This window comes from Urocitellus parryii, chromosome 14, assembly GCF_045843805.1.
Source record: "Urocitellus parryii isolate mUroPar1 chromosome 14, mUroPar1.hap1, whole genome shotgun sequence".
In the NCBI taxonomy this organism is placed as follows: domain Eukaryota; kingdom Metazoa; phylum Chordata; class Mammalia; order Rodentia; family Sciuridae; genus Urocitellus; species Urocitellus parryii.
Genome location: NC_135544.1, coordinates 44,154,227 through 44,168,732, shown reverse-complemented (window position 1 = coordinate 44,168,732; position 14,506 = coordinate 44,154,227). Strand labels below are relative to the sequence as shown.

General features: G+C 31.6%; 1 protein-coding gene across 1 annotated transcript in view; it reads left to right on the top strand.

Annotated features, from left to right (window-relative positions):
- Nucleotides 1–14,506, top strand: part of Tll1 (tolloid like 1) — a 188,356-nt gene that overhangs the window by 118,958 nt on the left and 54,892 nt on the right. Inside the window, exon 9 of the mRNA XM_077792620.1 lies at nucleotides 6,366–6,481. Within this exon, the coding sequence (XP_077648746.1) occupies nucleotides 6,366–6,481 (116 nt within the window). The remainder of the gene's footprint in view (nucleotides 1–6,365; nucleotides 6,482–14,506) is intronic.

The following is a 14,506-nucleotide window of genomic DNA, read 5'->3' as shown; positions in this document are numbered from 1 at the left end:
ATTTTCAGCCTATGGATCTTCATATTTCAGTTATTAACAGAACTATCATTACAGTTTTCACTTGAGATTTTAATTGTGTAAAATGCATCAATGGGTCATAATTAACATACGCACTATTTTGTTTAATACAGTATATCCACACTCATAAAAGCACTATGATCTTTGAGAGAGACAATTTGTATTTCTAATGCAGTACACAAAGCTGTATTACAGTTTATGAATTTCACAGAACAAGGGAGAACTAAAAGATAAATGTTACACTGCATGCTCCTTTGGAGTTTGCCTTATTCTTACTCTTCTGTTAGAAATTGCTCATCAGCAGAGTTCATGAAATATATTTGACTATTTTTCTTGCCAACATTGCTTCTCATCTGGTTATACTCAAAACTCTAGTAGAAGTACATTTTATAGAGCTATTTCTTAGAGTTTAATCTTGAAAGAAACACTGACCTGGTAAAGTATAAAGTAAGATTTGCATGGTTGTGGCTTTTAGAGTCTGTGGTGAGTGGTAAGTGATATGATTGCCTGCAAATACTGTTGCTCCTTCTTAAATAATATAGAGAATGGTTAAAAAATTTTATAAGATAGTGAACAGTGTATATTTTTAATTAAAATAGTAACAGTTACATTTATGGGAACCTATAGGTGACATAAACCTTGAAATCCATTATTATATTTATCTATATATGCTCAAAGTATAAATTAAATGGATGTATGAAACCTTCATTTTATTATCAATATATAATTATCATGAAAAAGCTCAAAATAAGACTAAAACTAGATTTTTAAGGTGATGCTCCAGAGGTAAATTATAATTTAGAATTGTTTTCATTATGATTTATTCCTCTTAGTTCTATAGGTAGGCAAGAAAGTCTTCTTATGAATTACTGTGTAAAGAAAAAAGATGATGCCTTACAGCCCTGGTACTGATGTAGGAGACATGCTGGATCACATGGTCCCAGAAGGGTCATGGGGAGGGAAGGTGGAGATGCTCAGCATTGAGAGAGGATAGATTCCTGGATTCTGCTGTCAGATGCTCGATCTTGTGTCCTGATGACTTCCAAGCCTTTCAAGCAGTTAGGCATCTTAAAGGACACCCACCAAAGCTACTCGCCTGCTATCATAGTAATTAGTATCCTGTATACCATTTGGACAAGAAACATCAGTGGGGGTAGAGACCAGGTCATTGTTAAACTCTCCTTTATCCTATCAATTAGCAGTTTGCTTGTGAAGGTGATCCTTTCTAAGATATGTGTTATAGCATATCTGCTTTTGTCAATGATTAATTTGTTCTCTTATTCTCTCTCTTTTGGGGCCTCTTTCTTATTTTTCCTTGAGATTCTCATTTTCTAGGGGTATTCTCTACTTTACTCTAATATTTGCATTACTTTATTTTTCATCTTTAAAAAGTTTTACTCTTCTCCTACAATCACTGGTAGAAATCAGCATTTTTTTTTCTTCATTCAGTTTTCTTCTGCAATCCCATAACCTTTTGCTTGTAATTACTTGGTACTTGGACCAACTATAAATGGTAATATTTTCTCCATAGGTAGGTCTTCCATAACTAAGTCTTTCAAGCATGTTAGCCAGTTTTCCATTACTTTAACAAATGCTTGAGGTGATTATTTTATAAAGACTAAAGGTTTACTTTTGGCTGATCATTTTAGAGGTTCCAGTCTATGATTTATTGGCCCCATGGATTTTGGACTTGTGGTGAGGTAGCACATTATGGCAGGGATGTGTGGTGGAACAAAGCTGCTCACCTCATGACCAGGAAGTGAAAAAGGGAGAAGAGAGGGCTGTGGTCCCACCATCACTTTCAAGGGCACACCTTCAATGAGCTGAAGACCTTCCACTAAACCCACCTCTTAAAGGTCTCCCTCTTCTCAAATAGCACCATATTGGGGACCAATCCTTTACCACAAGGGGCCTTTGAAAAACATTTAATATCCAAACTGTAGCATCAAGCAACATAGTAAAATTTAGAAAAAAGATACAAAATAAATTTATATCTAATAATAAGCTTTTGAAAATTAGAATCTCTCTTGTAATATAAACATATATGTATACTCACATTTTTATGCAAATAACCTGTGTCCACAAATTCACTTTTGATATGCAAACAATACATATATAGAATGTATAGATGTATAGATGTAAATTTATGTGCAGGCTGAAGGGATGAAAGGCCAGTTTCAACATGCATGGGGTTTGATATAGTAGGAACTTTCAAAGTGTTTTAGCACTTTTTTCATTTATTTCTAAAGTTGATATAGGTATATTTTTTAGTTACCTAAACTATAGTTATTTCTGTACTGTAATTCTGTGATTCTCCAAGAATGCAGATAGAAAATTCTTCTATAATTGCTTTTAGATGTATGGTTTTTGGCTAAAATATACTGTCAACACTAAAAAAAAAAAAAATCACTTAGTCATTTTTCTCTATTTATTCGTGATTGTATCTATTTATCTATCAGCAAACCTTCCCTTTTCAGTGGATGGTAGCACAGGACCCCCAGTAGCCCAAGTTAGACAGTGGCATCATCCTTACTCCATTCCTTTGTCTGCCTCTCTTCCCATGCCTACTCAATCTCCACCCTTTTGTTTCCACCCTCTTAGAATCTCAAATTCCTACAGTGAATATTTTGGGTACCATCCTCTCTTGTTTGAAGGCTGGCATGCCTCCTGTTTATCTCTTGCCTTTACTCCTCTATCCTTTCAGTTTTCTGGCCATGCTGCTGTCCAAGTGACATTTCAGAATGCAAGTCTTTTCACATGCGTCTTCAGATTAAAGGTTAAATTCCTTCTCCAGGCTTCTTTCAAAGTTTGTCCCACATCTCTTCCCTCACCCTCCTGTCTAGATACTGATTTCCCTAGAACTTAGTTTCTCACCCTACATCCATTAGCCTCCAGTGGAATCTCTTGCTTTGGGTCTCTTCTGTCAGACAGAACCACCAATAATTGCCACCTGTTGAAATCCTGTTACTTAAAAATGCCCTGGTCTTCCAGGACTCCTGCAGTGGTAAATTCATTATTCCATCCTTGTCTTTGTTACTCTCATGATTGTCAGTGACTTGTCATTTCCCACACTAGACTGAAAGCTTCTCAAGGATCAGAGTTGGGCTTTTCTTCCTGGTATCTGGAATCGGATAGAAGTTAGGAGCTCAAGAAACTTGAATGAATGAATGAAGCAGCTTTCATATGTGCTGGGAACTGCACTGGATATTACAGACATGGAAGGGAACACAGAATTTATATTCAGATAGCAAGGGAGGGACTTCAGAGGAGGGTAGTAGAGCATGGTGAAGAAGTAAATCTAATCCATAAAGGATGCTAGAGTAGAGTCAGGAGTAATTGATCTGCTGTGTATTGGATGAGAAAGGCTTCCAGGAGCTGATAATTGTGCCCTGACTTGAAGTGTTTAGGCTTAGCTACACAGTTTCTACAAAATATATTTTAAAAATTTTCAACAACTTATCCTACTATAATTTCTCAGATGATTACTTAGGATTCTTTTTTTTTCCATTTCCTTTTATGAAAATCATTTTGAACCAAAATTTTATTTATGATGTTTTAAAAATTTTAAGGAGCCCAGAATTTATGTATGATTTAAAAACATTAGGTACTACTAAATTAATAAGATGTTTTTATTACTTCTTTTAAGCTAGAATTTATCAATTCTTTAGAGACTGGTTATTTCAAATTATTTTGCAGTTGTCTGTTTTCATTATCTTTAGTAAAATACAGAATATGGAAAAGAAGATGATTTTAAAATTTGGTATTTGTTGGGTGCTATGGGCATTTGACAGGAAATATATTTGTAGATGGATGTGCAGTCCTTTGATCATGTTATTAAAAGATGAGAATCTGTAATTATTTATCAATAATGCATAATCTAAATGGTGCTTATACCAAAATTTTCTATGTTAGAAGAAGGAAGATATGTATAGGTTATTCAATTGAAATGTAAGGTAAGACATATGATAGACTTTTATATTTAACTTCCAAATTGTGTTTTAAAGTAATGTTGATTTAGAATACTCATCATAATAATTTACCTCTTTATATTTTTGAACGCTTTTATTTTTCCAAATATACTCAGAAATTCTTAGTTGTAGTTTAAAGACAAATTTTTACCATACAGTTCTAGTCTTTCTGCCAGTGGGAGAAGTGCTAAGATGATTCAGAGCATAGTAACATTTGACCCCTACAAAACAACCTTATGAAGTCTATGTGAACAAAATAGACGCAAGAGAAAACTGGATCTAAGGCTTTTGAACTTTGAGTGTGATGATGTAATTAGGAAGTGACAATGTCAGTACTTACATTTGTTTTCTCATCCACAAACCTTGTCGTCAATGTGTAGACTGAGTGATAGAATTGAATGGTGCCAACTATTCTTTGTTAATTTTTAAAATTACTTGAATAGTAAAGATTTTTTTTATAACTGAACATAACTCAATTAATGGCTAAAATGTCATGTGTAGTAGGGGATCTTTAATTTGGAACAATCACATTTATTGAGGAATGTTTAGAAACTTTAATAATAGACGTTTGTACTTTTTTTCCTTTTGTACTAGGATTGAATTCAGAGGCATTTAAGGACTAAGCCACATCCCAGCCCTATTTTGTATTTTATTTTAAGAACAGGGTCTCACTGAGTTACTTAGCACCTCACTTTTGCTGAGGCTGGCTTTGAACTTGTGATTCTCCTGCCTCAGCCTCCTGAGCCTGGCTCTGTACTTCTTGAATTATAAGCAGACACTATGTCATAAACACTTAATTTTTAAATCGTATGTTATATTTTGTTTTGTTTTTAAGACAGTCTTTTTTCATTCAGAACATTACTGTATAAATTTATTAATTATATGTATGTTTACATATACATATATATTACATATATGTGTGTGTACATATATATTATAAACATATATGCATGTGTATACATACACATCTATGTACATAAAATTGTTTTAATTTCACTTTAGGAAATACTGTCTAAGCATTCTCTGTGGCTTAAGGGGCTTTAAATCATTACAGAATTTAGTTTTAAACTGCTGAGAACTTTAAGTTTTTTCACTGAAACATTCTACTCACAAATGAAATGGCACTTGATAGAATCTTAACACATTTTCATTTTTCCAAAACCTTCTTACATTATGGCAATTGTCAAGTGCCCTAGATGATTCATAGAATAGTGTTAAATTATGTATTTTGACCTTGAGTATTTTCATTTTGTACTAAAGTTACTTTTATCTGCTTGTTCATCAAAATAAACACTGCATACTGCTTCTTGAAATTTATTTTGTTGTGCAAACATAATATATCTTTTCTGAATATTTATATTGTAACAAACTATTTTTACAGCTCTGTTTTATGTTTTTAGAGTCATTATCTTTTCTTATTTAACACAAGATTTCCAGGACCATTTATAATTTATTGAGGATTTGATGAGACAAGAGTTCACCTGATGGTAGCTCTGACTCTGTAATATGGTAATATCTCAGTTCTGATTGCAGTCTCCTTCAGAAGGAAGGAACTGTTATTTCAGATTGTTGAGTGAAGGTTATAAAGATGATAGGCTGCACCAGAGAGATCATTCTTGAACTAGGGATCCTTGAAACAGCCTAGGTCATGTGCTTTATACCATGTCTCGCAAAAGCACTAGCAAAACCCACAATAAAGTGGTGCAGATCACCAACTTTGCCAAATACAGGTCTTGATTATGTGTAGCTGATCAGTTTTTATTTTCAATGACTGATAATTATTTTCAAGTAACAAGACGAGCTTAGTAGGAGAAAATATAAATTGTTTTATAGCAATTTTCTACATATGATCATAGAAAGACAAAGTAAAATGTTTAGATATTTTGGAAAATTTGAATTTTCCATGATATTTTTAATCTTTCAAAATTTTTTCTTATTTTGGAACATTGTACTGGACATTTTGATATCACCTTTACTGAAGATTTATTAGTTATCATTTACAATGTTTTCAATCTTGAATGGTATTCACTGTTAACCTCAATTCATTAGAATATATGAATAGACAGTTCCGTGTGGTCTCAGAGCAGCATCAACTTGGTATCTACTGGCCTCATCCTGAATATGGGTGTCTTTTAAGTTGGCTACTGGCTTCTTGAGAAAGAATGAGAAAATGTCCTATGAGGGAGAACTTTATAAGTGTCAGTTATTTATTTCATAATCCTATTTTATAGTTAACTCTAGTGATGAGATTAAGTATACTAAAATTCTGGTAAAAGAAATTTTAAAATAAAAATACATAGTCTTATCTAAGACATTGTTAGGGATATCTACGTTCTTCATAAAAATTAAAGAATAATCTTATGTATTCTTTCCTTTCAGCATGTGGAGAAACTCTCCAAGAATCCAATGGCAACCTTTCGTCTCCAGGATTTCCAAATGGCTACCCTTCTTACACACACTGCATCTGGAGAGTTTCTGTGACCCCAGGGGAAAAGGTAGTTCTATTTAGTCTCATATACTGAAAAGGTTCATCATTTTCAAATATAATTTGCTTTATCTTTTGTTCTTCTTTCATTCAAGTATTCAGAAAAATAATAATGGATATTGCTCAAACTCTGGGAATTTTTGGAAGATTTAAAAATTTGTAAATGCTATAAAAGGGTTGATATAATAAAATTGTATTCTCAGACATGAAATTAATTTCAAAAGCAGCATTAGAAAGATAACTATGAAAATATGAAGAAATAAACACCTAGATGTTCAATTAAGGCAATTATAATAAAACTTAGAAACTCTTTTCAACTACTATAAAAAAACAACAACACTGAATACCAAACCTGTAACATCCAACTAAAGCAGTACTTTGAAGAAAATTCATAGGCTTAAATTTTTACATTAGAAAAGGATAAGACCCAAAATCAATGAGCAAGGTATCTACATAAAAGGACTAGAAGAAAGAGCAGTAAAATGAAAGGAAAGCTATTAAGGAGGGAAATAATAAAAGATAAACTAATGTTATGAAAATAAAGTGGTAGAAAATATGAACAAAGTTGCTAGTTTGAATTGATTTTGAAAACGGAAATAAATGGCAAGAGATCAAGAAGAATTACAGAAAGGACAATTATTTAATATTTTGAGAGATTATTGTACAATAGATGCTTTAGATACCAAAATGAAAATAAAAATATTTTGAACATTATGCCAATAATTTAAAAGTTGTCAGATGTGGGCAAATTCCTACAAAATTTTACCATGTTTTTACTCAAAAGAACTAAAAGCAACAAATAATTTTGTAACCATTAAAGAAATTGAATTACTAGTTATCTTAATTATTAGGGTTTTTTTTTCAGCAATGAAAAGTCGTGTTCAAAGTGCTTCATTAGTAAGATAAACCCAGCATTGAAGGAAGAAATAAGCATAATCTTATATATATAAACTCTTCCAGGAGATAAAGATGTACTCTTTTTTAAATTTTAAAAATTTTATTTATTCTAATTTGTTATATATGACAGCAGAATGTGATTCAATTCATATTACATAACTAGAGCACAATTTTTTATGTCTTTGGTTGAACACAAAGTAGAGTCACACCATTAGTGTTTTCAAACTTGTACTTAGAGCAATAATGTCTGTCTCATTCCACTGTCTTTCCTACCCCTTATCTCCTCCCTTCTCCTCCCACCCCTTTGCCCTATCTAAGTTAGTCTATTCCCCCCACGCCCACCCCTCATCCTCATTATGAATCAGCACCCTTATATCAGAGAAGACTTTCGGCATTTGGTCTTTTGGGATTGGTTTACTTCACTTAGCATGTTATTCTCCAACTCCATCCATTTACCTACGAAATGCCATGATTTTATTCTCTCTCATTGCTGAGTAATATTCCATTGTGTATAAATGACACATTTTTTTAAAATCCATTCATCCATTGAAGGGCATCTAGGTTGGCTCCACAGTTTAGCTATTGTGAATTGTGCTGCTATAAACATTGATGTGGCTGTGTCCCTGTAGTATGCTGTTTTTAAATCCTTTGCGTATAGACCGAGGAGAGGGATAGCTGGGTCAAATGTTGGTTCCATTCCAAGTTTTCCAAGGAATCTCCATACTACTTTCCATATTGGTTACACCAATTTGCAATCCCACCAGCAATGTATGAGTGTGCCTTTCCCCCCACATCCTCACCAACACTTATTGTTGTTTTTAGTCTTAATATCTGCCATTCTGATTGGAGTGAGATGAAATCTTAGAGTAGTTTTGATTTGCATTTCTCTAATTGCTAGAGACTGGAAATCCATATGAAACAGAAGGAAATCAAACCCCTATCTATCTCTTACCATGCACAAAACTCAACTCAAAATGGATCAAGGACCCAGGAATTAAACCAGAGACCTTTCACCTAATAGAAGAAAAAGTAGGCCCTAATCTCTATCATGTTGGATTAGGCCCCAACTTCCTTAATAAGACTCCTATAGCACAAGAATTAAAATCAAGAATCAGTAAGTGGGATAGATTCAAACTAAAAAGCTTCTTCTCAGCAAAAGAAACAGTCAGTGAGGTGAATAGAGAGCCTACAGAATGGGAGCAAATTTTTACTACACATCTAATAGAGCACTAATTGCTAGGATACATAACTCAAAAATCTGAAGCACACAAACAAACAAATAATCCAATCAATAAATGGAACAGACACTTCTCATAAGATGATATACAATCAATTAACAAATATATGAAAAAATGTTCAACATCTCTAGCAAGGTGTACTCTTATTACTTATGTTATAAAACCTTAATACCAATCCTGATGAGGACAGCATAAGAAAGGAAATTTGTAATCCAGATTCACATGTGAATATGGATATAATTCCATCAAAACTACCAAATCAAGTGTTGATATATATGCTTGTATGCATGTGTGTCATGCATCCATAATGTATCAGTAAAATATATGTGTGTATAAACATTAGATGAGTATCTAAAACCAAGAGAAAAATTCTAATGATTTAATAACAACAGTAGCATACCCCAAGCAAACTAAAAGAGTAGGATACTTTCTTAATTTTACAGAATCAACAAAAATTATCACAAAAAATCATTTTTATTAGGGAAACTGTTTCCTTTGAGGTAGTTTAAAAAACAAGAATATCTACTACCACCATTTCTTTTTCAATATTTTGTTGGAAGTAACAGATCATGAAGACAAGAAAGTGGAGTTAACCACACAAGAATTGCAAAGGAAGGCAAAATTTTCTTTATCATATTTAGTTTGTTGGGTATAAAATTTGAAATTGCTAGAAATTTGAAAATTGCCAACCAGAAGTAGCATTGTGCTTATATGTACCTTAATTTAAAAAATTAATCCATTAATTTCTGAATTCTATTTTGAAAGCTCACCTCTGGTTTATATTGATACTCATATTTATTTAATATTAACAAATGTGTATTGAGATTTATCTTTATTTTCTACTAGTTATTACATGACTTTGATCCTTTAATTAATCTGGAAAGTCTTAAATATATTCATTAGTTTCAGTGAAATGAATTTTCAGCTAAAAATATTCAAGATTCCTGTGATAATTGAATGTAGTTGAAGAATATCATGTCTACAGGGTTTTGTGTTATTCACAGTGTAAGTTCTTTGAATAAAATACCTCAAAAACATAAGTTTTATGCACAAAACATTAGATATAACTTGAAATCCATGAGTACAAGCATAGATCTTTATTTAGCTGTTTTTAATTTAAGAATTGTAATTCTGTCTCTGTTTTAATTTACTTATAAGTGTGGACCAGTTGCTATTTATGTTCTTTCAATAATTTCTTGAAAATATATTATGAAAATTATTTTTAAAAAGGAACTAAAGAGCAAATTTTAAATGATGGTAAATTTTGAGAGGAAGTTTAAAACTAATTTTTTAAAAAGAAAAACCTGTAGAATCTGAAAAATTTGGGATCAAGATTTATCAAATTAAATCAGTTCACAACAACAAATTAATATTTGGGAATTAGTGTTTCTCTTAGGCAATTGGAAATACTCATACCATTAGCATTCAAGAGTAATTTATTTTTTTCTTGTTTGTATGATTACCAGGAAAATTGTATTTTCCATAATGTTGTAAATAGGAATAAAAGCAACAAATCTGTTATTCTTTCTCTTATTTTTCTTGCTATTATTTATGCCAATTACTGAATAAATTGGTTGTTAAAAGTGGTCAATGAACAATAGTAATTCATATTTATACCTTGTATTTGTTTTATTTTTCCAACATTTGAGTTTATTCTTTTAAAAATATTTTTTTGTTGTCAATAGGCCTTTATTTATTTTTTTATTTATATGCAGTGCTGAGAATTGAACCCAGTGCCTCACACATATGAGACAAGCACTCTGCCATTGAGCCACAACCCCAGCCCAAGTTTATTCTTTTTTTAACTTAAATTGGAAGTCTAAATTATTAATTTCAAGCATCTTTTCTTTTCGAGCATAAATAGTATAGGAGTGATAATTTACCTCTAAGTACTACTTAATTGGAATTCCACCAGTTTGACCTATAGTATTTTTGTTATTTTAAAATTCTAGATATTTTATGTGTTCTATTATTTTTTCTTCAACACACATATTTTTAGTAACATTTTTTAAAAATTTCAAATATGTTTTTTCCAGTTTGCTTATTAATAATTTCTCTTTTAGTCATCTTTGGATGAGGGACTACAGTCAATATGCTTCAGTCATTGAAATAGCTTCAGGCTAGTATGACCTTGGAAGTGACCAATATCCATGAAATAATCTGTGCTTTAAGAATATATTTTGTGCAATGGTTGGGTGCAAAATTTATATATATATATATATATATATATATATATATATATATATATATAATTAGTTTTTCTAATTGTATAGTTGAAATAGTCTCAATATTATTGTTTTTGTCTGCTTGATCTATCAAATAATTAGAAAGGTGTGGCAATATTTGTCACTACTTGGTAGATTTCTTAATTGCTGTTCACGGTTTTTCACATCTGTTTTATACATTTTAATCTATATCTATCTATATACATATATATAAATTTAGAGTATTACTTTAGAATATTATATCTTCCTCTTAGATTGTTTTTATTACAGGGTGAATCTCTTTATCTCTAGTCATGGCTTAGTTTAACTCTATTTTTTGTGATATCAATAAAGCTACACTTTATTTTGATTAATATGTTTGCCTGGTGAATCTCTGTCCTGCTCTAAAGATTTTTTTCACTTTTTGACCCTTTGTTTCAGGGGTGTCTCTTTTAGACAGCAAACAGTCTGGTCTTATTTTTTATTTCATACATGATGACAAGTTGTGTCCTTAACTCCAGGGATAATTCACAGTTACCTTTAAGTGATTAATAATGTATTACCATTTCTTATTTGCACATTATATGTCCTTCCCTTTTGTTCGTTCTTTCTTTTATGCTTTCTTATGTATTGAATTATATTTTTATCTGGTTAAATTTTTCTTTCTATCGGTTTGAAACTTTTAAATATATATTTTATTATACAACGATACCTCTTTCTACCAGCTTGCTTATTTAACAGTTATATTTATTTAGTGTATTTACCTTCTTCTCAAAACATAAAAGGATCCTTTAATTCAGATTGTCTTCAATATGTTCATGTTTTGTTCATGCCTGTTTTTTCTTCATATAAAAGAGGCATTATTGTCTTTTTGCAGTGAATATTTCTTTTTTAAATTTTTTTTTAGTTGTAAATGGATACAATACCTTTATTTTGTTTATTTTTTATGTGGTGCTAAGGACTCAAACCCAGTGCTTCACACTTGCCAGGCAAGCACTCTATCACTGAGCCACAACCCCAGCCCCAGTTTCTTTTACAATGTGCAAATATTTTACCAATTTTTAAATTGTGTATAAAAGCATATAAGATTAACCATCTTGATCCTCTTTAAATGTACGGTTCAGTTATGTTTAGTATATGTACTCACATTATAATGAGATAAATCTCCAAAATGTCTTCATCTTGCAGATCAAATCTGTACTCATTAAATAAGAAATTCCCTTTTCCAACTCCTGTCAGCACCTGGTAACCACCACTATACAATGTTTCTGTAAACTTGACTACTTAGAAACCTTGAGATATCTCATATAATTAGAAGCATATAACATGTCTCCTTTGCAACTGACTTATTTTGCAAAGCATTATTTCTTCAAAGTCTATCCGTGTTGGAAAATGACAGGATTTCTTTCCTTTTAAAGACTGAATAATATTCCATTGTATGTATATACTGCATTTTGTTTTACCATCATCTGTGGGTGGCCATTTGGAACTTTTTCTTTTTTTAGTTGTATAGAAATCATTTTCTTTTCTCAAAACTTCAAAGTGATCAGCTAAAAATATAAGCAGGACTAGAGGTGTTTGAACAAGAAGAAATACATTAAAATGAAATTTATTTTAGAAAACTGAAGATATTGTTGTGGGACTAAAATAAACAGAATGACATATCATGTCCCAAGATGTAAAGTTATGGTATAGTCAAATTTTCAGTTTTTCCCAAATTAATGTATAGTTTTAATATAATACCAACAAATTTCCATTAGCTTTTTGTTTCATACTTGAACCAAATTTTTCTAGAGTTTATTAAAAAATAGAAGAGTTGGAATAACAGAAGAAAATTTGAAAACAATGTTAATGAGGTGAAGTGGTCTGCACTATATACGATGGTAGAAAAATGTTATGAAGCTTCAGTGATTCAAATTCAGCTGTAATGTCAAAGGGGATTCTGCATCAATGAATAATCCAAAAAGGTTAGAATTATGCCTGTGAGAATAAAAGACTTATTTGCTTATTTAAAGAGATGAGTTTTCAAGTGAATTTGAAAAAATGGATTTTTTCAATAAATAGTACTAATAGGTCTGTCTTTTACAGCAATGTAAAATGTACTTAATGCTACCGAACTGTACACTTAAAAGTGGCTAAAATTATATATTTGATGTCATGTATATTTTACCACAATTAAAAAATAAAGTTGTCAGTTCACATATGTCTTTCTAGGATTGAGTCTCCAAGTATAAAAATTCCTGTTTGATCTAAGCCTATGCTAGATGTTGCACAGTTCATGCTGGTTGAAATCAAGAATGTACAGCTAAGAATATGGCTGTATTTTGCTGATGGGAACACACAGTATTGATTCTTCTATCCCTTGGATCTGATTGATCTTTGAACAAGGGCAGATTGCTTATGTCTTGAATAGAACTAATATATTCTCTATTTTCTGTCCAACTCATTTAAAGTCTATCCTTTGACTCTTTTCTTTTTGCAAACATTTCTTTTTGATCCCTCATCTATGTTTTATATCTAAGGGGTCAATTCACAATAATTTATATTGCCAAAGGCACCATGTAAATTCAACAATCACTATATATATTTTTGATTCTATTAAAATAGATAAATATTTTCTGATGCATAAAAATTTTGATTCTTTTTTTAAAAAGAGATGTATTTTTCTGATGTGCCAAATAAATCCTTGCTATCAAGAACTTCACAAAGTAATAATAGTCATATAATTGCTAGGATGAAAAATTACTGAAGAAACCAAGATGCAACTTGGGTTCTGAAGAGAGCTCAGATTTTATTGGGAGATTCTAGCATGACTGAAGAGTTGGAAGATGGGGTGGTTGTAAAGAGTTTCAAGGCCCAGGGAAAGTGAATGTGAAATGCAGGTAGACTTCAGCACACCTTGGGGAACCTAAGCTAAAACTGGGATGCTTTTTCAGAGCACAACTGTAAGAAGTTAGGAATGAGTAGAATAAATCTTATGTGGTGGAGATTGTGAGAGAGAAAGTGGAAAAGGTGGATTTGGACTCGAGAGTTTTTGATAACCAGGCGTTGATGGGATCCAGACTTTACTGAGATTCATGTGACTATAAGTGTAGAACGTGCTGGAGACAAGTGAAGCTAAAAACCACTGGAAGCCATTATATCATTGGCTATGTAAAAGCTTCTAGGCAGGGGTGTGCATTTAGGAACTAACCAGATATGTGGTAGGAGTGGGGATTAAGGAGAGGTATAAGGAAATATTTTGGTAACTAGTAGGTGATGACAAAAATCAAAATCAAAATATTATCACATGAGTTTAAGCAATAAATTGTTTTAATAACATAGTCGCACTCTTGTTTCTATCTCTGAAATAAATAATTCCTGATTGAAATTTGGGTCTCCCCAAGGTTCCACAACTAGGCTAGGGTCTACTTGAGGTTATGCAAATAATCTAAGGCAGGAACTTCAAGGAAAGCCCCAAGTTCTTCTGTCCATTCTATGAATTTTGAGAGCCCCTTATTTTAATATCACTATTTTTTTCTGTGAAACTTTAAAATCACATTTTTATATTTCCTAGAATAGTTGACTTCATAAAATTGGATGAAAATTTCTTATATTTTTTTTTCAAAATGTATGTTGTGATGGATGCCTGAATATTTACCATGAAATGAACATCTTAATGCTTTAGTATTCTCTATGTATTTTTCTACATGTGAT